The sequence below is a fragment of the Mesoplodon densirostris genome, chromosome 3, assembly GCF_025265405.1.
Source record: "Mesoplodon densirostris isolate mMesDen1 chromosome 3, mMesDen1 primary haplotype, whole genome shotgun sequence".
In the NCBI taxonomy this organism is placed as follows: domain Eukaryota; kingdom Metazoa; phylum Chordata; class Mammalia; order Artiodactyla; family Ziphiidae; genus Mesoplodon; species Mesoplodon densirostris.
The window spans coordinates 147,788,744-147,812,730 of NC_082663.1; the positions used below are offsets into that span (position 1 = coordinate 147,788,744).

A 23,987-nucleotide genomic window follows, 5' to 3' on the forward strand; every position below is an offset into this window, starting at 1 on the left:
CAACAGTAGCAACAATGATACCACTAATAGAAAGTGATCATCATAGCAATGGACCAACGATTTTTATTTTCTGTGCACCGAGTGCTGTAGGTGGTATATATCATTCACCTCATCACTACCTGCCCCGTGAAGACTGCCTCCATTTCACAGATGAGGACACAGACCTTGAGAACGTAACAGTTGGGAATCTTGAGGTTTCATACGACAGAACCCCAATTCAAACTGGCTCAAGCAAGATTAAAGGAGTTTACTGATGACTGTAACCAAAAAGTTCAGGGAATCGCTTTAGGTACAGCTGCATCCAGGAGCTCAAGGGATGTATATGATCAGTTTCTTTCCATCCTCGGCTTTATTTCTGACTCTGTTAGTTTTGGTCTCAGGCAGCCTCTCCCTTGCCCCTTGCTCCATGCTAGCAATATAGCCATACCGTCTTAGATACTGCAGAAGGAAGACAATTTTTCCTTCCAGGAAGTTCTAGCAAAACCCTCACTGGGTTGGCTTGGGGGTGTGCCCACCTCTGAATTCCCAGTGGGATGAAAGATTGTGCTCAGCCTGCCCTGGATCCTGTGTCCTGCTTGGACCTAGGAGGGCTGTGCCAGCCAAGAACTGACCTCAGAGACACTGTGTAGGGGAGGGCTGATTCCCAAAGGACTCCTGGGGGGCTATAAATTTGAGGACATCAGGCTGCAGGAAGGCAAAGCCAAAGTCTGGTACCAGTTACCCACTATCAAATGTGAGGTTGTGTTGTAGCTCATAGGTTGTGTAGTCACGTCCTATATAGTTGTTTGGTCACGTCAGACCCCACACAGAAGAGCAATCATCCCATCACCTTGCAGTAGCAGCCTAAGTTCCACCAATTAGGGTAGCAGTATCAGCTCAGCCACTTTCGAATAGTGGCAAAATGAGTCCTACGTAAGGCCCATCAGCTCTGCATCATTCCCATCACCAGGGTAATGCCAGGAGTCCCATCAGTTCTGTGTAATGGCATGAGTCCTGTCTCCACAGGGTAGAAGGTGATTCTCCATGGGGTACAGTGTGAATCCTCTCGCTTTGGGGTAAGGCAGGAGCCCCATCATTTTGGAGTAAAAGCATGAGTCTCCTGACCTCGGGGTAATGCTGTAGGACCTGCCACCCTGGAGAAACACCCTAAGTCTATCACTTTAGGCAGTTGTTCTTACCTGGGGGTGATTTGCCCTTCCATCCCCCAGGGGACAATATTTGGAGACATTTTTGGCTGTCATGTCTTGGGTGGAGGGGTGCTGTGCTGGTGTGGAACAGGTGGAGCCCAGGCATGCTGCTTGACACCCTTAATACACAGGACAGCCTCCCACAACAGAGAATTCTTCGGTCCCAAATGTCACCAGTTCTGTGGATAAAGCATCCTGCCTTATGGTCACTTGGGACCCTGTGCAGCACACTGCCTGCTCTGTGTATGTGTGTGTGTGTGGTGGGGGGGGGTCCTGTGTGCCCTGACCTCTCTCTCTCTCCACTCTTTCTGCAGCTTGATGTGCACTCCATGCCTGGGCCCCTGTCCCAAGGTGTGCCACCTCCTGGAAGGCGAGAAGACCATTGACTCAGTGACATCTGCCCAGGAGCTCCGAGGCTGCACCATCATCAACGGAAGCTTAATCATCAACATTCGAGGGGGCAGTGAGTGCTCTGGGGGGAGGGGTTGCTGTCTGCTGGGATCCACTCTCCCTGTGAGCACAGAAGGAAAACAGTCCAGAGACTCATGCAAGGAATCTGTTTCCAAACCTGGTGTCATGCAAGGAATCTGTTTCCAAACCTGGAGTTCACAGCTCAGTCCTGGCCTCACTCCCCACGAGATTCTGATTTTCGAAGCTGGGAGTTGGGACATCAGGAATTTGCATTTTTAACAAGCAGGCAACATGCCCTCTTTTGCAGGTCTGGGGACCATGTTTCCAGAAATTCTGTCACAGGCAAAAAGGCATTTCTCTATTTATTCAGCAAACATTTATTGAATACTCACAGTGAACAAGGCAAAGTCCGTGCATGGTGGATATTGCAAATAAACAAATTAACGTATAATGTAAACCCAGGCAGTGTTTCATGCTATGAAGGCAAGCAAAGCAGGGTGATGGAGGGAGCAAGGGTTGGCATCTTAATATAATAAATATATTCAGCTTTGCAGGCAGGACAATCTCTGTCATAACTACTCTGCCTTGTAGATGTATTTTGAGCAGGGCTCATGAAAATCACTTTCAGCCTGTAGGTTAACTCTTCACCATGGGGAATTCTGGAAAGGTTAAAATATTTTGGTAGAAACCCACTGGATATTCATTCTCTCCTTTCCTTAGACAACCTGGCAGCTGAGCTAGAGGCCAACCTTGGACTCATTGAAGAAATTTCAGGGTATCTGAAAATCCGCCGATCATATGCCCTCGTGTCACTTTCCTTCTTCCGGAAGTTACGTCTGATTCGAGGGGAGACCTTGGAAATTGGGTATGTGGGCCTGCTGCTCTATCTGTGGCCGCATTAGGAAGTTTGTGAGTTATTGTAGAGAAACTTAGGGTTTTTTGACAAGACATGGCAACAACCTATGTGTCCACTGATGGATGCATGGAGAAAGAAAATGTGGTGTGTGTGTGTGTGTGTGTGTGTGTGTGTGTGTGTGTGTGTGTGTGTGTGTGTGTGTGTGTGTATATACAGTGGAATATTATTTCACCATAAAACTATCTTTTTACTGAAGCTCACACCTTTCATTTGGATTGTTCCAATGACTTTCTTGCTGGTTCTAGAACTACCAGGGCCATCCAACAGAAATATAATACAGGTCACATATGAGACTTTAAATGTTCTAGTAGCCACATTTAAAACACTTTAAAAGACATAGGTGAAATGAATTTTAATAATGTATTTTATTGAACCCATTACGTTGAAGCTGTTATTTTGACATGGACTCAATACAAAAATTATAAAGAAGATCTTTTACATCCTTTTTTTATGCAAAGTCATTGAAATCTGTGTTTTTTTACTTCTGGTACAGTTCAGAATGGTCAAATTTCAGGTGCTCAATAGCCAGATGTGGCTGGTGGTTTCAGTGTTGGATAACACAGATCTAGATGCCGCCCTTTTCCCATTCATCATGTACTGGTGGCCCACTCATAGTTCTAAGACACAGGTCTAATTGAGTTACTGAGTTGTTATAAAACCTTCAGTGGTCCCCCTCTGCCTACCAAGGAAGGTCACATGTTGTTGGTCTTGGTCTGGCATGCAGTATACTAGAGGGTTTGGCCCATGGCATCTCTTTGGTCTTGCCTGTCACCTGTTGGCCAGAACAGGCTACTTTGCTCTTCCCTGGGCCCAGTTCACGTGCCTCTGTGTCTTCAGTCTTTCCCCTTTTCAAAACCCATATCCTAATCCATCACTGTCTTACATTCCTTCCCCACAAGACTGATCTCACGTACCTTTCTGGCCCTGAAGACTTCCTCAACTTCCCCTGTCCCTCTGACCCTCCTTTCAACATGTAATGAGTATGTGTCAAGCAGGTGGTTAGGACTGGGGATGGAGCACTGAACAAGATCAACTCCAGCCATGGCCCCGCCATCTTGGAGTCAGAGATGACAAGCTGATGAATGATTAGGCACGTGTTTTTTTCCATAGGAACTACTCTTTCTATGCCTTGGACAACCAGAACCTAAGGCAGCTGTGGGACTGGAGCAAACACAACCTCACCATCACTCAGGGGAAACTCTTCTTCCACTATAATCCCAAACTCTGCTTGTCAGAAATTCACAAGATGGAGGAAGTTTCAGGAACCAAGGGGCGCCAGGAGAGAAACGACATTGCCCTGAAGACCAATGGGGACCAGGCATCCTGTAAGTGGTGATGCCCTTGTACTTCCACAGACCAGATAACGTGGCTGCCCTCCCCCTCCCCCACCACAATGGCCCCCGGGGGAGTGTCACTTACCCCCAATGAGCTAAAACAACTATGTGTATGATAGGCTCTCTGAAATACTGAGGAAAAATGTTGTACATGTTATCTCTTTGCCAAATATTAAACACAGTGCCTGATACTGGAAGATGCCACATAAACATTGAATGAATAAATGAATGTCACTCTCTTACATATAGCATTGGCTCAAATACTACAGCAGGGTCTACAGTTGCTACAGCTGGAGACTGCCAGCTGACTGCCCTCCTCTGACAGGTTTTCTCTTGAAACATTGAGGTGCCAAGGCTTCCATAATGCCCTCATGCGAAGTTGGTTCCTTATGGCAGAAGCTGTGAGAATTCAGGGGAGGGAGAGAGCAAGGTTGGAACTTAAGGGGTGGAGCTTAAGGGAGGGCTTGCAATCTAGGCAGAGGGAATTACTCTCTCCAAGGCATTGTCCTTCCAAGGAATTGTCACACCAAGGTATAATGATCTGCACGCTCCCTAAACCCACTTGGCATGTATCCATTTGCACTGGAGTTATGTGTTCTGACATGTCGGGCATGAAAATCCACATGCAAGACGGAATTGTGTCAGGATAAATGCTATCCTTGAAAGTCCCTTTTTCCAGTAGCGATTAGCCACTTGTCCTTCTGTTGGTGCTGACCGTCATTCTCTGGTTGAGCACATCTGGCCAAGTAACTGACTTGCAGTCAGGGCCAACTTGCATAACCTGTTCTTGACTCTGAACACAGGAGAGGCATGTGGAAATAAGACCTCTCAGAGGAACAGCAGGTTGCCATCTTCCTTCTCGTGGATACTCTTGGAAATATGGGATCATCTGCTTTAGGTTGAAATAAATTATTTAATTCTGATACTGGTGTTTTTTTTTTAACCTTTCTAGGTGAAAATGAATTACTTAAATTTTCTTACATTCGGACATCTTATGACAAGATCTTGCTGAAATGGGAGCCGTATTGGCCCCCCGACTTCCGAGACCTCTTGGGATTCATGCTCTTCTACAAAGAGGCGTAAGTAGAAGGATAAAGAAGTGTGTTTGTTGCATATGTTCTCAGAGGCTCCCCTCTGAGGTTCCTTTCTATCTCCTTACTTGTGGAATAAATATCATAGGTTCCTTGGTCAGATCTCACCAGTTGATGGTGTATGACGTCAATAACATTCCCTATTGTCAAAAGCCAGAAACTGAAGCAGGCAGGTTTCTTTTGGAGGTCCAGATTGGGCAGTATTCCATTTTGCTTCTTATATGTACATCTCACCAGACATCCTCAACAAAAAGTCACTTAGTCTACTTAGTAGGTGTCTTAAAGTTTATTTTTTATCTATTTTGTATTTTTTCCAACATTTGAAGAATTGTGGTAAAACGTACATGAAATTGACCATCTTAATGACGTTTAAGTGTACAGCTCAGTGGCATTAAGTACATTCATGACATTGTGTGACCATCATCACCATCCCTCTCCACAGTTTATTCATCATCTCACACTGAAACTCTGTCGCCTTTCAATAACACCTAGTCATTGTGAGTATAAGACTGTGCTGAATTTTTTTTTTTTTTTTTTTTTTTTTTTTTTTTTTTGCTGTACGCGGGCCTCTCACTGCTGTGGCCTCTCCCGTTGCGGAGCACAGGCTCCGGACACACAGGCTCCGCGGCCATGGCTCGCGGGCCCAGCCGCTCCGCGGCATGTGGGATCTTCCGGGATCGGGGCACGAACCCGTGTCCCCTGCATCGGCAGGCGGACTCTCAACCACTGCGCCACCAGGGAAGCCCTGTGCTGAAATTTTAAAGGAAGACAATGGAAGTGGTGATTGTGTTAATAGGAATAATTGTTCCATCCCTCAAGATTTTTAAAAATATTTATTTACTTATTTATTTATTTGGCTGCATAGGGTCTTAGTTGTGGCACATGGGATTCTCTCTAGTTGCAGTGCCCAGGCTCCCTAGTTGTGGCCCACAGGCTCTAGAGTACGTGGGCTTAGTTGCCCCGCGGCATGTGGGATCTTAGTTCCCCAACCAGGGATCGAACCCATGTCCCCTGCATTGGAAGGCGGATTCTTAACCACTGGACCACCAGGGAAGTCCCCATCCCTCAAAATTTACTATGTGTCAGGCTGTGTGTGGAGAAGTCAACACACAACCTCTTGTGTAATCTTATCAATAACTCTGGTAGTTAGTATCATCATCCTGATCACTGTTATTATTATTGTTGGGAAATTGAGGCATAAGGGAAGCGGTCCCTTTCTCTTTGGCTCTTCCTGTGTCTTCCTTCCCTGTGGTAGAAGATTGTTGGTGAACAGGGTGCAAGCCTATAGGAGGTAACTTCACCCGGCTACATCTCTTTGGTCTTTAGAGCTATAGTTGCGAAATGGTAACCAACTTTTCCTATTTCGTCTTGAAAGCCCTTATCAGAACGTGACAGAGTTTGATGGGCAGGATGCATGTGGCTCCAACAGCTGGACCGTGGTGGATATTGACCCGCCTATGAGGTCCAACGACCCCAAGTCACAGAACCACCCCGGGTGGCTAATGCGTGGTCTCAAGCCCTGGACCCAGTACGCCATCTTTGTCAAGACCTTGGTCACCTTTTCTGATGAACGCCGCACATACGGGGCCAAGAGCGACATCATCTATGTCCAGACAGATGCCACTAGTAAGCATTTCTTGTGGATATGAATTTGTGCGTGAATCAGACATCTTGCATTTAACAGGCTGACCCGGTGATGTCATAGGAAATGGATTTTTTTTTTTTTTTGCATGGTTATTGGCTTCTAACAGAGCCAGGCACTGAGGTTTATAATTTCAGAAGATGAGGCAGTAGAAACAAGACATCAGAGGAACATACATTTCTTCTTCCCATTATGGAAAATTTTCAAATATTTACAAAAGTAGGAAAAAAAAAAAAGATTCCCCCCACCGCCACCTTGTAACCATCTCTCAGCTTCAACAGTGATCAATATTTTGCGATTTTTGTTTCATCACTATGCCTTTTCCCCCATCTCCATTTTTTGAGGAGTGTTTCATAGCAATTTAGTTATATTTTCATAAAGCATAAGCCCTATCCAACCACTGGGATAGGAGACATTTGGTGCTACCTGGAGATATTTTTGGTTGGCGTGACTGGGGAGGTGGGGTTGGGGACCAGGGATGCTGCTCAACATATCACAATGCACAGGACAGCCCCCCCCCCCAGCAAAGAATTATCTAGCCCCCGCAAGTCAGTAGTTGAGAAATCCTGTCCCGTAGGATCGAGTCCGAACTTTATGAACCAGCCCCAGCTTTATTGACTACTGCCCTCTCATCCTGTATCCTCCAGCAATACCTCCAGCAGGACTTATAGTTTCTGGAAACTTCCAGCTTCCAGGCTTTTGTACACACTGTGTCCTCTGCCTTGAGACCCCCACTCCCACCCCTCACCGACTCCCTCAGCCACCTCCGTTCTCAAGGGGAAGCTTTTGTGGACCCCAAAGGTGGTGCCTTTGGGGGGAATGTTAGATGGGGCTGCCAGCTCAGTGATAAGATTGAATGGCATCCCACTGCCAAAATTTGCCCCAGGACTGGGTTCAGTTGGGACTAATGTTAACCAGAAGATGTGGCTTTGTCTATTCCCATGATCCTCCTTTTCCCCAGCGCCTTTTCAGTGCCCAGAACAGAGAAAGCTTGGCATGTCGTTGGAGCTCTGTAAATCAGGGGTCCCCGACTTCTGGGCCACAGACTGGTACCAGTCTGCCGCCTGTTAGGAACCAGGCCGCACAGCAGGAGGTGAGTGGCGAGCGAGCAAAGCTTCATCTGTATTTACAGCCGCTCCCCATCCCTCGCATTACTGCCTGAGCTCCGCCTCCTGTCAGATCAACAGTGGCATTAGATTCTCATAGGAGCATGAACCCTACTGTGAACTGTGCATGTGAGGGATCCAGCTCGCATGCTCCTTATGAGAATCTAATGCCTCATGATCTGAGGTGGAGCTGAGGTGGTGATGCTGCAAATACAGATTATCATTAGCAGAGAGGTCTGACTGCACAGAGACCATAATAAATCAACTGCTTGCAGACTCCTATCAAAATTCTATCAGTGAGTGGCAAGTGACACTTAAGCTGCATTTTACAGAGTAGACTGGACACAAGCAACACACTTCGGGTGTCACTGTCTCCCATCACCCCCAGATGGGACCATCTAGTTGCAGGAAAACAAGCTCAGAGCTCCCACTGATTGTACATTCTGGTGAGTTGTATAATTATTTCATTATATATTACAATGTAATGATAATAGAAATAAAGTGTGCAATAAATGTAATGTGCTTGAATCATCCTGAAACCATCCCCGCCTCCAGTCCATGGAAAAATTGTCTCCAACGAAACTGATCCCTGGTGCCAAAAAGGTTGGGGGCTGCTGCCGTAAATGTTTGTTGCAAAAATGGTGGAACATGAAATCTACATAGTCTGTGGTACCCATGGATTGTAATTTTGTAACCCATGCTTTCACTGGGCAAGCATTCCACGTGTTGCCACTTTTCTCTGATGTTAAATAACACTGCAGAGAACATCCTCATGATTCCTCAAACTTGGGTTTTCCCCCTCATGCCCACCCGATGGCTTGCACCCTCCTCCTCCTCCTCCTCACAGTGGACCTGTCTCCTTTCTCCTTGGCAGATCCTTCTGTCCCCTTGGATCCCATCTCGGTGTCTAATTCTTCGTCCCAGATTATTCTGAAGTGGAAGCCTCCCTCTGACCCCAACGGCAACATCACACACTACTTGGTATTCTGGGAGAGACAGGAGGAAGACGGTGAACTGTATGAATTAGATTATTGCCTCAAAGGTGAGTGCAGACAGAGGCGGGGGAGGGGCCGTTTTCTTTCAAGTTTTTTTTTACATTTTTTTAAATTGAAGTATAGTTGATTTAAACTGTTGTGTTAGTTTCAGGTGTATAACACAGTGATTCCGTTATACATATATATTCTTTTTCAGATTCTTTTCCCTTATAGGTTATTACAAAATGTTGAGTAGAGTTCCCTGTGCTATACAGTAGGTTCTTGTTATCTATTTTATACCTAGTAGTGTGTATAACATCTGATCCACTTTGTTCTTCTTTTGGGGAAGCATCTCTCCCCTTCCACTTCCCAGCATGTGCATATGGGTACACACACTCCATTTTATCTCTGATGAAAAGACACATACAGGCAAACCTCAGAGATACTGCGGGTTTGGTTCCAGACTCCCGCAAGGAGGCGAATATTGCAATAAATTGAGTCACGTGAATTTTTTGGTTTCCAGTGCCTATAAAAGTTATGTCCACACTATACTATAAGTGTGCGATAGCATTATGTTTAAGAAAAAATGTACTTAAAATATACATATTACTGTGTTTCTCTTTCTGGCCTATATGTGGAATCTAGAAAAATGGTACAGATGAACCTATTTGCAGGGCAGGAATAGAGATGTGGACGTAGAGAACAGACATGTGGACACAGAGGGGAAGCGGAGGGTGGGACGAATTGGGAGATTAAGATTGACATATATACACTACCATGTGTAAAATAGATAGCTAGCGGGAACATGCTGTGAAGCATAGGAAGCTCAGCTCCATGCTCTGTGATGACCTAGGTGGGTGGGATGGCGGGGAGGGTGGGAGGGAGGTCCAAGAGGGAGGGGATATAGATATACATATAGCTGATTCACTTCATTATACAGCAGAAGCTAACACAACATTGTAAAGCAATTATACACCAATTAAAAAATGATTAAAAATAGACATACTACTGTATATAAAATAGGTAATGTAACCAACAAGGATCTAGTGTATAGCACAGGGAACTATACTCAGTATCTTGTAATAACCTATAATGGAAAAGAATCTGAAAAGAAAATACTGAATCAGTTTGCTATACACCTGAAACTAACACAACATTGTAAATCAGCTCTATTTCAATAAAAATTTAACAAAGAAGAAATCTAGACTAAAAAAAAGAAAACCCAAACAATGCACATACCTTAATTAAAGAATACTTTATTGCTAAAAAAAATGCCCAATTATAGTAGTAACATCCAAGATCACTGATCACAGATCACCATAAAAAATATAATAAAAACGAAGAAATTTGAAATATTGTGAGAATTACCAAAGCGTGACACAGACATACGACATGAGCAAACGCTGTTGGGAAAATGGCACTAATAGACTTGTTCAACGCAGGGTTGCCACAAACTTCGATTTGTAAGAAAAACACAATAAGAGGAGGAGGTCTGCCTGCCTGTTCGCATTTCTAAACATCACAGCGTGAGGACACGCTCTGAAGACTCCTGTCAAAAACAGACACTCCCCATGTCTTGGCATCATTTCCCTCTGGAATTTTCTCCTCCTCCCCTTCCTCATCCACCTCCCCTGGTAGGGGTGTAGCTGTGTTAACCCACGCAAGACTTCCCTCCGAAGCTAGAAACACAGCCGATGTGTGGAGTGGTGATTGGCAAAGTCAGGGAAGAATTTTCGCCCCTAATTTTAGACCCTTAAGTTGTAAGGACCAGAGAAAGCAAAGAGTGATCATCTCTTCCCTCCTGGGCTTTCCATTCAAAATTTATACTAATGACACATTTTTTTCCAGTCTTTAATCTCATTTACTTAATGGGCTTCCATCCATCTACAGGAAAAAGGAAAAATATTTGAAGCCTCAAACTAGTGTGTATAAATTAGTTTAAGATTATTTTAAAAGTGGGTTTTAAAAAAGCCCATCAAACTGGAGAAACAGAAGTCTTTTTTTTTCTTTAGTTGTTTTGTTTTGTTTGAGTCTATATAAAGTATTTTCCCCCCAATCCCTAGACTCTTTTGTATTTTTTTAAAATTTTATTATAGTTGATTTACAATGTTGTGTTAGTTTCAGGTGTACAGCAAAGGGATTAAGTTATACATATACCTAGATTCATTCTTTTTCAGATTTTTTTCTCATCTAGGTTATCACAGGATACTGAGTACAGTTCCCTGTGCTATACAGTAGATCCTTGTTGGTTATCTATCTTATATACAATAGTGTGTGTATGTTCATCCCAAGCTCCTGATTTATCCCTTAGTTGTCTTGTTGTTGTTGATTGGTTGGTCTGTATTTATTTTTCTTTAGATGTTTTGAGTTACTGGTATCCTCAGCCCTTGGGGCCGCTGATGAGATGTGGCTGAGGTCGGGAGCCTGAGGTCTTCTCTGACCTGCTGTAGGGCTTTGGGCAAGTCACTGAGCTTGTCACTGGCTGCTTCCTTTTGGGGAGAAGGGGCGGGAGGCCAGATAATCTCTGGGAGCTGTCCCAGCTCTAAGATCATGTGCTATATGTATGCCTGTGACCTCATCCCCCGCCTGAGCAGAGGGTTGCAAACGTGATTTATCTCCTTGCATGCTTTATATAACTTGAGAGCAAGCGAAGTCATTGGCTCAGCTGTCAGCTGTTGGCCCTGCATTTGAGTAACCGAAACTGCCAGCTAGAACTGCCAGCAGCATCAGGATAGGCAATGTTTTCTTTTTCTCTTTCTTTCTTTCTTTCTTTCTTTTTTAGAGCAACAACTTTTATTCTGGAAATCTGAATCTATCATTACAATATGACAATTTTTTTTTTTTTTCCTTTTTGCGGTATGCGGGCCTCTCACTGTTGTGGCCTCTCCCGTTGCGGAGCACAGGCTCCGGATGCGCAGGCCCAGCGGCCATGGCTCACGGGCCCAGCCGCTCCGCGGCATATGGGATCCTCCCAGATCGGGGCACGAACCCGTATCCCCTGCATCGGCAGGCGGACTCTCAACCACTGCGCCACCAGGGAGGCCCTACAATATGACAATTTGACATGATTTTATTTGTAATGATGCCAAAGTTTATGTAATTAAAAAATAAACTTACTAAGGATGGATATCGTATGATTCAACTCTTAGGAGGTCCTTAGAGGAGTCAAATCCACAGAGACAGGAAGCCGGATGGTGAGTGCCAGGGGCTGGGGGAGGGGTTGGGGAGTGAGTATTTAATGGGGACAGAGTTTCAGTTTGGGAAGATGAGAAAGTTCTGGAAATGGATAGTGGGGATGGTTGCACAATAATGTGAATGTACTTAATGCCACTGAGCTGTGCACTTAAAAATGATTAGGATGGTAATTTTTTTGTCATGTATATTTTGCCACAATTAAAAAACCCTAATACACACACAAATTAATAAGCTTTCTAACACACACAAGATCAATAATTTACTAACCGTGCCCAGTAGTAGCTTCCTTTAGTATCACAAGTATTTTTTTTCCAGCTTTATTGAGGTGTACTTGATAAGTAAATGGTAAGATATTTAAAGTGTAAATTGTGATGATTTTATATACATACACATTTTGAAAGGATTCTTCCCATCTAGTTAATTAATACATCTATCACCTGACATATTTATCTCTTTTTTTGGTGAGAACTTTTAGCTTCTCCTCTGATATCGAATTGTTTATTTCATTTATACAGTACAGTCTTATCAACTATATGGCTTTTTTTTTTTTTTTTTTTTTTTTTTTTTTTTTGCGGTACACGGGCCTCTCACTGTTGTGGCCTCTCCCGTTGCAGAGCACAGGCTCCGGACGCGCAGGCTCAGCGGCCATGGCTCACGGGCCCAGCCGCTCCGCGGCATGTGGGATCTTCCCGGACCGGGGCACGAACCCGTGTCCCCTGCATCGGCAGGCGGACTCTCAACCACTGCGCCACCAGGGAAGCCCTATATGGCTTTTTATTGTGGAATATATATAACATAAAATTTACCATTTGAACTACTTTTAAGTATACATTTCAGCAGCATTATACATTCACACTGTTGTGCAACCATCCCCAGCATCCATCTCCAGAACTTTCTCATTTTCCCAAACTGCAAACTTTGTCCCCATTAAACACTGACTCCCCACCCCCTCCCCCATCCCCTGGTGCCTGCCTTTCTACTTTGTCTCTATGCATTTGACTGTCCTAGATACCTCACTATACTTTATAGTCACAGAAAATCCATGGGGCACCAAGTGTCATGCTGAAGGGGTGACAGGTGTCAGGAACTATGTCCATGCCTGATCAAAAGTCCCTTCCTCCCCAGAAAAAAATCAGGATCCCCCCCCAACCTTTTACTAAGGAAATCTGAATTTTTTTTTTTTAATCCATAATGCCATCAATAGCCTCTCTAACAGCTAACCCACACAGGTTATCCCATGTCTATTAATAAACATTAAGAAGAAGTATTTTTTAAGGATTTTGCAAAGCTTCCGAGTGGGTACTCACCATTCACAGGAAGATACTTTGAACTCATTGTCTAGCAGAGCCATTGAAAGGGAGAGGAAGAGATGGAATTTCCCTTGCTCAATAGACACGAGTAGGCACCCAGCATCAGGGGCATGCTTTTTGCCCTTAAGGAGTAGCCTGCATCCTCCAGGTTGTACCAGAAGTGACAGGCAGCAGGCATCCCCAGGACTGGACCTCAGGGGTCAAGACACACCAGCTGTGGTACTTAAAAAAACAGTGTGGTATTTTTAAGAGCATGACCTTGAGAAGTTGTTCTTTTTTTCCTTTTTAAAAAATTCTCTTTTCTGTGCTTCTTGGAAAAAGTTCTTCCCCCAATTTCCTTTCATGTCTTTCATCCATCACTGTTGACATTTGGGGCCAGATAATTCTTTGAGGTGGGGGCTGTCTTGTGTCAGGTAAGATGTTGAGCGGCATCCCTGGTGAACACCAAAATGTCACCAGACCATGCCCGTTGTCCTGCAGAGGGGGGTGAGGGGCAGTGCTCAATCACCCCTGCCCCGGTGAGAACCACTGCTCTGCTCTGACTTCCGTTTTCCTGAATGAATTGTAGATTCTTTCATTTGTGCTGCAAAGTTTGGTTGCTCAGTATAAACACTGGGTCTATAAGTCTGACCCCTTAGAATTCCATTGGAATTCTGCTCTGCCCTCTTATCCCTTTATAGTTACCTGGTTGATTGATGATTCATTCATTCAACTGTGACTTGGTCCCCAATCCTTTTCTAATGCCACCTCCCATCATTCTCTCCCTTATCCCCTTCCAGCTACACTGGGTCCTTGGCTGTCTTCTGACATGCCGAGGAAATTCCTACCTCAGGGCCTTTGCACTCGTTCTTTGCTGTCTGAATTGCTTTACACCAAGATATGTGCATGGCTCATTCTTTTACTTCCTTGGGGACTGCTTAGTGGTCACTTTCTCTGAGACATTCCCCCCCCCGACACCCTCTGTCCTTTCACCCCACCATCGGACCCATGGCATATGTATTTATTAGTTTATTGTGTATTCCTACCACCCCCACGTACCTCGTCCACTGGAATGTAGGTTCTGTGAGGGCAGGGACATGCCTGGTCACCTTCAGCATCCAGCCCTATGGGGTCGTGGTGTCTGACATTTTCATGCTGCACATCCACAGGCGCCTTCTCAGTTGTCAGGAGGACCCTCCAGTGAGAGATCTTATTTCTCCCAGTAGAACTTGAACCAAGACCCTGGCCCCGAGCTCTGTCCCCTGTGCCCAGCTGCTCTGAGAAGGCCCCCTTTGCTCTGCATGTATGTATGTGTGTAGGGGGCTGGAACTTGAGCCCTGCTCTGGCTTTCTCCAGGGTTGAAGCTGCCCTCCCGGACCTGGTCTCCACCGTTCGAGTCTGAGGGGTCCCAGAAGCACAATCAGAGTGAGTACGAAGAGTCTGCTGGTGAATGCTGTTCCTGCCCGAAGACCGACTCTCAGATCCTCAAGGAGCTGGAGGAGTCCTCATTCAGGAAAACATTCGAAGATTACCTACACAATGTCGTTTTCATCCCCAGGTCAGCATTTGCCATTGGCTTGGGGTCTGGGGTCCTTATTTAGGGAACAAGATGAAGTGCAGATGCAGAGGGTGGGCAGAGTCCACGCTGAGCCACTTCCCTGGAGGGAGGGAGAGATCTTGCGATTTCAACAACTACCGTACCAGGAAGAGTGAATAATCGCCAAAAAAGGCGGAGGGCGGGGGTGTTTTTAAAAACTCAACCTTTGCTTTTCTTTCTTTCATTTATTTTTGGCCACGTTGGGTCTTAGTTGTGGCACATGGGATCTTTGTTGAGGCATGCGGGCTTCTCTGTAGTTGTAGCCTGCAGGCTCCAGGGTGTGTGGGCTCTGCAGTTATGGTCCACAGGTTCCAGAGCACGTGGGCTCTCTAGTTTGTGGCAAGCGGGCTCTCTAGTTGAGGCGCGTGAGCTCAGTGGTTGTGGTGCACGGGCTTAGTTGTGCCACGGCATGTGGGATCTTAGTTCCCTGACTAGGGATCGAACCCGTGTCCCCTGCATTGTAAAGCGGGTTCTTTACCACTGGACCACCAGGGAAGTCCCTGAAGACATTGCTTTCTGATGTCTCATGAACTCTTTACCCCAGCCTCTGGCCTCATTCTGAGTTCTGAAACGATCTCCATTAGATTACCAACAATTGATTATTATCTAATAGATGATTATAGATAATAATGAAAAATCGATAGATTCAATTATTAGATTAGATGACCGAGGAGTGCCTGCCTGGCCCCATGCTTGATTTGTGGCTGAGTCTCAAGTTCAGTGCATTCTCTTTTTAAAATCTGTGTAACCTTCTTACCCTTCCAGAACTTTCCATGACCTCTTAAAAACTCCGGAGCTTCTTCTATTTAAATATTTTTCCTTTAGTGAGTGAAGGGGCTTGCTTGCTGATGTACATCTGATCTACAGAGAGGGCTTGCCTTAAAAATGATTCTGTTTTTTCATACTTCTTTACCTTTCCTGCAAGCAGAGACACTTAGGTAGAATGCAAATTTCTGTGGGTCACGGGTTATTTTACCTCTCTCGGTTCCTCAGTTTATTCATCTGAAGAGTGGAGAGAAAAGTAGTTCCTGTTTTTTAGGATTGTGAGATTATACGAGTTATATGGGGATTCTCAACCTTGGCGCTATTGACATTTGGAGCCAGATCATTCTCTGGGGTGGGACCATCCTGTGCGTTGTAGGATGTTGAGCAGCATCCCTGGCCTCCACCCACTAGATGGCAGTAGCACTGCATCTTATGAGTTCATGAATTTTTACGGTAACCCACTGAAGCACTTGCCATCTCCTTTTTAGGTGTCCAAAGCCTGTGGTTTTGTTTGTTTGTTTTTTGCTTATGAATGGCTCTGCCCAGGTTTTTAATCAAATGTGTGCTGAGGGCTTTCAGCTGCCCCTTCCTCTCCACTCTTGACCTCCCCCTCCCGCCACGGACTTCACCAGAAGGCTACTCAGAAATGTCCAATACAATTGGCCATTTCCAAAGTATATCGACACCCCCCCACCCCAAATTTACATCAGAATAAAACAAGATTCTAAAATGCGTCTCTTCAAAGGCCCAGCAATGCTCCTGGTAGAGGTTTCCCCAGAATCATCAATATATAACATTTCTTCTTTTCTCTTTCTTGCATTCTTGTCTGACCCTGAGTCCAAAAGAGCACTAAATGGCACAGCCCAGGCCTGGAGGCAGTTACTGTTTTACCTGTTAAAACGCTACCAGACTTTAGGATAATGGCTGAGTCAGTTGTGAGGTTTAAAAGTGGTGTTATGTTTGACATCCCATGGGATCCCCAGATGACCAGGTCTCTGGGGGGTGTTTTCTCTGCTTCCCCCCTGCCCCCCAGCCCCTGGCTGTGTTCTCCGCATCTGCTGGGGAAGGTGTGGTTCAAGTGATGGGAACAAGTGGTCCATGGTCCAGGACTGTCCTCAAAGAGGCTGGTTTTGTTTTCACAGAAAATCCTCTTCAGGCCCTGTTGCCGAGGACACTAGGTACGACTCACCTGTGGGACGTAGGCGTGGCCCGTGGTGGCTGCACAGCGCGGGGCCAATGGGCCAACGGGTCAGGAAGCATGTTGTGCCCCTTTGAGACCCCAGGGGGCTTCTGTGGTTTGATGCATGCATCGCGCTGCTCTGCCGCGACCAGGCACTTCACAAATTCACACGTTAAGTGCCTTCACCCTGAAATGGGATCTGGGTGTGAATGTGGTGGGGGGAAATCCTAACTAACACACTCGTACTAAAACATAGAATCAAGGGTGTACTTTCTGGGCACCTCCTAGGTGCCGCCCATTTTTTCCTCCATGCATTTATTAACTACACATTTATTTATCTAGCCTACCGCGTGTGCAGATCTGTGCCCGGCACCCAGAGTCAAAACCACTTAGCGGCAGGTAGTGGGGAGGGCTGATCTGGGAGCGGAACATTTTTATTGGGGGTGACAAGTGCGGGATGACAGGTGTGAGTGAGCACAGGTGTGCTGAGTCCCTCAGTTCCACTGAGAATAGTCGAGGATGCTTGCCTTTGACATGTGTCTTAAAGAATCAACTATGCGTCAATGTTAAAAAAAAAAAAGAAAAAAGAAAGAAAAGAAAAGAAAAAAAGAATTAAGCGGGGGGCGTGTCCTGGAGGAGAGTACAGGCAGAGAGAACTTGGGGAAAGGCAAGTCGGTGGAAAGAATCCTGGACTCTTGGGAAGAACAGGAGAGACTGGAAAGGCAGGGTAGGGGCCATGCAGAGGGACTTTATTCTTCCAGCAGAGGGTTTATTTATTTATTTTTAGGCCGTGTGCGGCCCCGATCTGCCCTCTAGTGGTCATTAGGAATATAATCTGTAGTAAAGAAAGGTCTAGAAATTTGAGGCCTTGATCCAGACGAGAGTTTATCAGTGTCAGACCTTTTGACATTTGGGGCCAAATCATTCTCAGTTGTGAGGACTGCCCTGTGTATTGTAGAATCATGAGCAGTATCCTTGGTCTCTACTGCTTTGAAGCCAGTGTCACACCGTACCCCAAATAGTGACAACCAAAACTGTCTCCAGACAGGCCAAATGTCCCCTTGGTGGTAGGACCATGAGCAGAGTCACTCCTGGTTGAGAACCACTGGTCTAATGTGAGATTGTGGGATAATAAAGTGCTGTGTATGTAGGGAGAGAGAGAAGTCAGTTGATGCTTTGTCATGGGGGTGTCTTTCATGACCACGTGGTCTTTTTGGGTATAATCCTTCTGGTGTATGCATATTTAGCCTGTTTGAGACCATTTATGTTTCCCTTTGTTCAGATATCAACTTCTCAGTGGTTATTCACGAGGCCCCAGTGTCTCTGTCATATTTGGAAGGTCCATCTGTGCTTGTATAGAAATGTTCTGAACCTTGCTAATATGCGTGCATCTTTGGTTTAATAGCTTTGGTTTCCATTCAAGAATGTCATTGGTGTTTTCACACAAAAAGACCACAAAGAAAATCTTAGTGAGTACTCCCGAAGTAGGGTTTGATTTCTGACTACAGCACGATAAAAACTAAAGGTAAACTTCAAAAGACTGAACAGAAAACTCTACTTCCTGGTGATTAAAAGTGGATCACTTAGACTTCTGTTGGGTGAAAGTCGAAATGGAAACTTTCATTAAAAACCATTTGGAAAATAACGGAGACGTGAACATCACATACCTTCACTTGTAGAATATTGCCAAAGCTGGACTTTGTTGCAAATTAGTAGACTTAAATGGTAAATTAAGAAAAAGCTTTAAAATGTAAGATATAATGTATTAGGAAGGGAGGGGGAAATCAACATAGCTTAACTTGTGGTAAATGTAATCAAAGGGAGATACCCACAAATAACTAGAAGAAGGTGATGTAAAACTGAAGTCTGACAAAGATTTTACTATGTTGAAGTCTATGGATAATCATGAGCTATTAGATTTGAAACTTTCAGAGAGTTGAGAAATTTTGACTTGTCCAAGCTAATTCAAGAAGCAGCAGAAAGATATCCTAATAACCTTGGGAAAAGACTAAAAAAAAAAAGTGTCAATTAATTTCTTCAAAAAAAAAAAAAAAAAAAAACAAGGCCCCAGGCTTGGAGAGTTTTATAGTTGAGTTCTTTCACACTCACAAAGAGCAACTATTTTCTGTAATACAGAAACTTTTCCAGAGCATAGAAATCTATGGAAAATCTTCCCAGTTCATTTGATAAAACTAACATAGAACCCCTTAGCAGAACCTGACAAAGATGCTATGTTGAAAGAAAACCCAGAACCAGCTAATATGGGATTTTTAGATCCACATGTCCTAAATAAAACACTGTGCTGGCAATATCATTTATCTCACAATGCAAGGATGGTTCAAGATCAGGCATTCTGCTAATAGAATCTAATTCATTAAGAGGTACAGTGAGGAAAATCACAATAATCTCATTCAGTAACATTTATTTAAAATTATTTATTTAGAGAAAGGGAGGGGGAGAGGCCTTTTATAAAACTAGGAATAAAAAAACAAAACTAGGAATAGAAAACTTCTGCAACAAGATAAATATTACCTAGATGAAACCAACAGCCGAGCTAACATCTTTCTTAAAACTATTCCTGTTAGCTTTGGAAGAAGCCAATCTCTTCATTACTAAGGAACATTTCTCTGGGTATCTAGCCAATGCAGTAATACGGAAATTAGAATTGTAAGGAATGGATTGTGGGAAATAAAATCATTGATATTTTCAGGTATTCTAGTGCAAGGGTAGGCAGACTACCTGTTTTTGTCAATGAGTTTTATCGGAATGTAGCCACGCCCATTTGTCTACATTGTGTCAATGGCTGTTTTCAAGCTGCCATGGCTTGAAAGCCATTGGAAGTTGAATAGTTGTGACAAAAATCACATGTCCCGCAAAACCCTAAATATTTACTATCTAGCATGTATGGGAAAAGTCTGCTGACCCTTTTTCAAGTATGTTCCTTGAAAAACTAAGAAAATCAACCCTGAAACTCTTAGGATGAGAGTTTGGGAAAGTAGGTACAATAGAAAGAAACAAAAATGCAGTAGATATACTAGCAACAATTAAAACATAAATCAGGGGAAAGGTCCCTTTCATGATTGCGCTAAAACCTTAGTAATCCCATCTAAAATTACTTGTAAAGGAAAAAAATTATTTAAATTGCTGAGATATAAACTTACATAGATCAATGTGAAAGATTCTTTCAAATCATTTCAAGAAAACTCACTGGCACACAGCAAACCAGGGTGAATCGATAAAGGATTAATGTCCTTTGTGAATGAACAGCTCAGGAATAGGAATGAGGAAGGCCCTAGAACTTCATAGAAAGGATGGGCAAAGGGTAGACAAATCCTTAGTGAAACACAAAAGAATCAATGAAGGACAGACGACTTTACACTCAGCAGTACACAGAGGTGCAAATAAAGCAGTAGAGTAATGCTTAAAAAATTTCTTTCCTCAGGTTGAAAATCTGAAAAAGAAAAATCAAAACAAAACAAAAACTCCTTTTAACGCTCAGCATTGCTGAGATTATCCCGATGTGTAGTTTCATGCATTACTGGTGAGACCACAGTCAATACAAAGGGTCTGGAGGATAGAAGTTTAGCCATACGTGTAAAGTGGCATAACCTAGTGATTGCTCTTCTCAGAATCTACTTCTAGGAACTAATAAGACAACCAGATGATGATCAAATTAATATTTATAATAACAAAAAGTTAAGAATATGCTTACATTAAAAAATAAGAGGATGACTAAGTAAATTATGGCTCACGTATTAAATGGAATATTCTACAGTTTTCCAAGTTTTCTGCAATGAGCACATGGTACTTTCATAACAAGGAGGGAAAACCTTTACATTGAAAAAGAAAAAATGTAAATTCTGTCCTACTTCAAACATTAGGTTTTCAGGAAAATATTTGAGAATGCTTCTAATACAAGTGAGCAAAGTGGATTATAAAACTAGCTTGATCCCCATCATACCCATACATAATAAAAATAATTGCCCAAAGGATACAGTGGCCAGCAGAATAATGAGTAAATTCAAACTTTCTTTATACCTTTTTTTTTGTATTTATATATATATATATATATATATATATATATATATATTTTTTTTTTTTTTTTTTTTTTTTTTTTTTCGGTACGCGGGCCTCTCACTGTTGTGGCCTCTCCCGTTGCAGAGCACAGGCTCCGGACGCGCAGGCTCAGCGGCCATGGCTCACGGGCCCAGCCGCTCTGCGGCATGCAGGATCCTCCTGGACCGGGGCACGAACCCGCGTCCCCTGCATCGGCAGGCAGACTCCCAACCACTGTGCCACCAGGGAAGCCCCTGGATTTATATATTTTTTAGGCTATTAACATTTTTCTTCATATATCTTTTTAAGGGGGAAAATGTGCCAATCGCATAGACATTTTTTGAGTTACCGTTAGCAACCCGAGTGATGATTCTTTTACCAAGAACTGAAGTATAATCACTTAGATTATGCAGGTGTCCTAAAGGGTCCTAGGCTCAGAAGAAGCATTTCTCCTGATTAAACTGGTGATGTTGTCAAGTAGCTTGGACCATTTGGCAGGGCTTCCTGAAAAGCTAGACTCTTACATGCTTTTGGCATCTTATTTTTAACACTGACCCTGGCTGGGCTATTAACCTGCAAAATGATAATCTGAAATCAAGCATGTTGACGGGAATATTGGTGTGTCTCCTGTGGATGGTCCTGGAGCCCCCCCCCCAACTCCCCTCTTGGGGTGCACCTGCCTATGAGGGCATCTTGAAAACTGCTCTGGGTTGTAATTCCTGGAAATTAACATTGTAATCCACACTCCCCCTGGAATCTCACTGCACAGCAGTCTTTGGTTTTAAGCCTTTTATTCTCTGGCAGCGTTTTTTAAAAGATGGTGATTGCCTGACCGGGTGTGTCCTACTGTCGTGACAGGCCGTCGAGGAAACGCAGGGCCCTTGGTGATGTGGGGAATGTGACAGCGGCCGTGCCCACCATTCCGGGATTCCCCAATACGTCCTCAACCAGCCCACCTACGAGCTCAGAGGAGCACAGACCATTCGAGAAAGTGGTGAACAAGGAGTCTCTGGTCATCTCTGGCCTGCGTCACTTTACTGGCTATCGCATTGAGCTGCAGGCTTGCAACCAAGATTCCCCCGAGGAGAGGTGCAGTGTGGCTGCATATGTCAGTGCCAGGACCATGCCCGAAGGTGGGTCAGCTCACATCATGGGGCCAAGAGACCCAGGCTGACCAAGGAAAAGCCTTCCACCCTCTTGGCAGCATATATGTGACTTTAACTTATTTGCATTAGTCATTTTTCATTTTCCCCCAGCTTTATTGAGATGTAATTGACGTATAACATTGTGTAAATTTAAGGTGTACAATGTGTCAGTTTGCTACACTTACGTATTGCAAAAGCATTACCGCAGTAGCGTTAGCTAACATCTCCATCAGGGCACATAATTACCATTTCTTTTTTGTGGTGAGCACATTTAAGATCTACTCTCTTAGCAGCTTTCAAGTATACAACAGAATATTGTTAACTATAACCACCATGCTGTACATTAGATCCTCAGAACTTATTCAGCTTATCACTGGAAGTTTGTACCCTTTGACCAACATCCCCCATTTCCCTCACCCCCCGCCCCTGGGAACCACCATTCTACTCTCTGTTTCTATGAGTTCAGCTTTTTTTATCATCCACATATAAGTTAGATCATACACTATGAGTCTTTCTCTGTCTGGCTTTTTTCACTTAACATAATGCCCTCAAGCTCCATCCGTGTTAACCTATATTATTTTGTAATTATATGAGTCATCATAGCCATTATATAAACTTTAGAAAGTACACACGAGGCAGAAGAAAAATTAAGTAAAATGAAGGAATACATATATAGTGTATTAGGGTTCTCCAGAGAATCAGAACCAACAGTGTAACTGAAAGTGTGGTCCTGGCTGCTTGCTGCTCAAAAGCCAATAAAGAGGCAAGGTTGGTGGAAAGGAAAATTTGCTCTATTTTGGATGCTGGCAACTGGGGGGTGAGGGGAGAGAGGAGACTTGTCCAAAGGCCAACTCCCTCCCAAAGACAGTCAGGGGGCAAGAGCTTTTATAGATGGAGGGAGGGGGCTACATGCAGAAACAGCACAGTCAGCTCTGACAGTCATCTTGAAATTGGTCATCAGTGGTCTGACCAGCGTCATCTTGATTGTTTTAAGTATGGTTAGTCTTTAGTTCCAGGGTTGGTTTGTTTCCATTACTTTGAGGCCAATTCTTGGAATCGTGGCAGCTTATGTCATGGGTACAGTCTGGTCATCATGTAGTTAACGTCTCCACCTGGCGAGGGTTTCAGTATCTATAAGACAGCTCACAGGATAGGGCTCAGAATATTATCTATAGCCCCTGAGAAGGAACTCAAAGTCCTTGACTTTGCTTAATGACTAAATTATTATTATTTGGTCTCCTTTGACTGTTTTCCTTTGTTTCTGCATTTTCTCCCTTCTCTGATTCAACTTATTCTTTGGCTAAAGTTTTTCCACAGACAAAAGGCAGGCGGAGGACATGGGGGATACAGACCATAGGGCCCTGCTCCATTTCAACAGGATGTGACATAGAGCAATCGACTGATAGACAGACAGACATAAATATGTAGAGAATCCCATGAGATGAGCTTTATATGTCCATTCTCCAATAAGGGAAATGGAACACAAGAAAGTTACGTACCCAGTTTAAGGTCACTCAGCCGCTAAGTGGTGGAGGTGGGATTTGATCCGGGGATCGGGTCCCTGCCTCTAACCACTGCCCCTTACAGCCAAGGCAGATGATATTGTTGGCCCCGTGACCCATGAAATCTTTGAGAACAACATCGTTCACTTGATGTGGCAGGAGCCCAAGGAACCCAACGGTCTGATCGTGCTGTACGAAGTGAGTTATCGACGATACGGCGAAGAGGTAAGATCCTTGACGCCTGGGGAATGTGCCTTCAAGGCTGTCACTGGTTCCTCCTTCTTCTTCTTCTTAAATTCTGGCTCCTGTGCTTCTCATTAGGTGCTTTGTCATGAGGACTCAAAGCCTTGATATATGACTTTCCAGGGAGATGGGTCAGAAATGCCAGCTTACAAATTTTATTGTAGCCAAACTATCCCCAGGACTTACCATGTGCCCTATGCATGCTAAATGCTTAACACATGGTATCTCATTTATCCTATTTTACCATATCTAAGATGTGATAAGAGGCCCTGTTATTCTTATAGACTGCTAAGATGTGATAAGAGGCCCTGTTATTCTTATAGACCACTAAGATGTGATAAGAGGCCCTGTTAT

The 23,987-nt window shown here is 44.1% G+C and overlaps 1 protein-coding gene across 4 annotated transcripts in view; it reads left to right on the forward strand.

Annotated features, from left to right (window-relative positions):
• INSR (insulin receptor) overlaps positions 1 to 23,987 on the forward strand; it is a 131,100-nt gene that overhangs the window by 86,953 nt on the left and 20,160 nt on the right. For 2 of the 4 annotated variants that reach the window (XM_060094283.1, XM_060094285.1), the window contains exons 4-13: positions 1,502 to 1,650; positions 2,319 to 2,463; positions 3,625 to 3,839; positions 4,801 to 4,927; positions 6,315 to 6,565; positions 8,562 to 8,729; positions 14,502 to 14,703; positions 16,650 to 16,685; positions 21,602 to 21,876; positions 23,476 to 23,615. In XM_060094283.1, the coding sequence (XP_059950266.1) occupies positions 1,502 to 1,650; positions 2,319 to 2,463; positions 3,625 to 3,839; positions 4,801 to 4,927; positions 6,315 to 6,565; positions 8,562 to 8,729; positions 14,502 to 14,703; positions 16,650 to 16,685; positions 21,602 to 21,876; positions 23,476 to 23,615 (1,708 nt within the window). The remainder of the gene's footprint in view (positions 1 to 1,501; positions 1,651 to 2,318; positions 2,464 to 3,624; positions 3,840 to 4,800; positions 4,928 to 6,314; positions 6,566 to 8,561; positions 8,730 to 14,501; positions 14,704 to 16,649; positions 16,686 to 21,601; positions 21,877 to 23,475; positions 23,616 to 23,987) is intronic. The other 2 variants (XM_060094286.1, XM_060094287.1) reach the window with 1 other exon arrangement.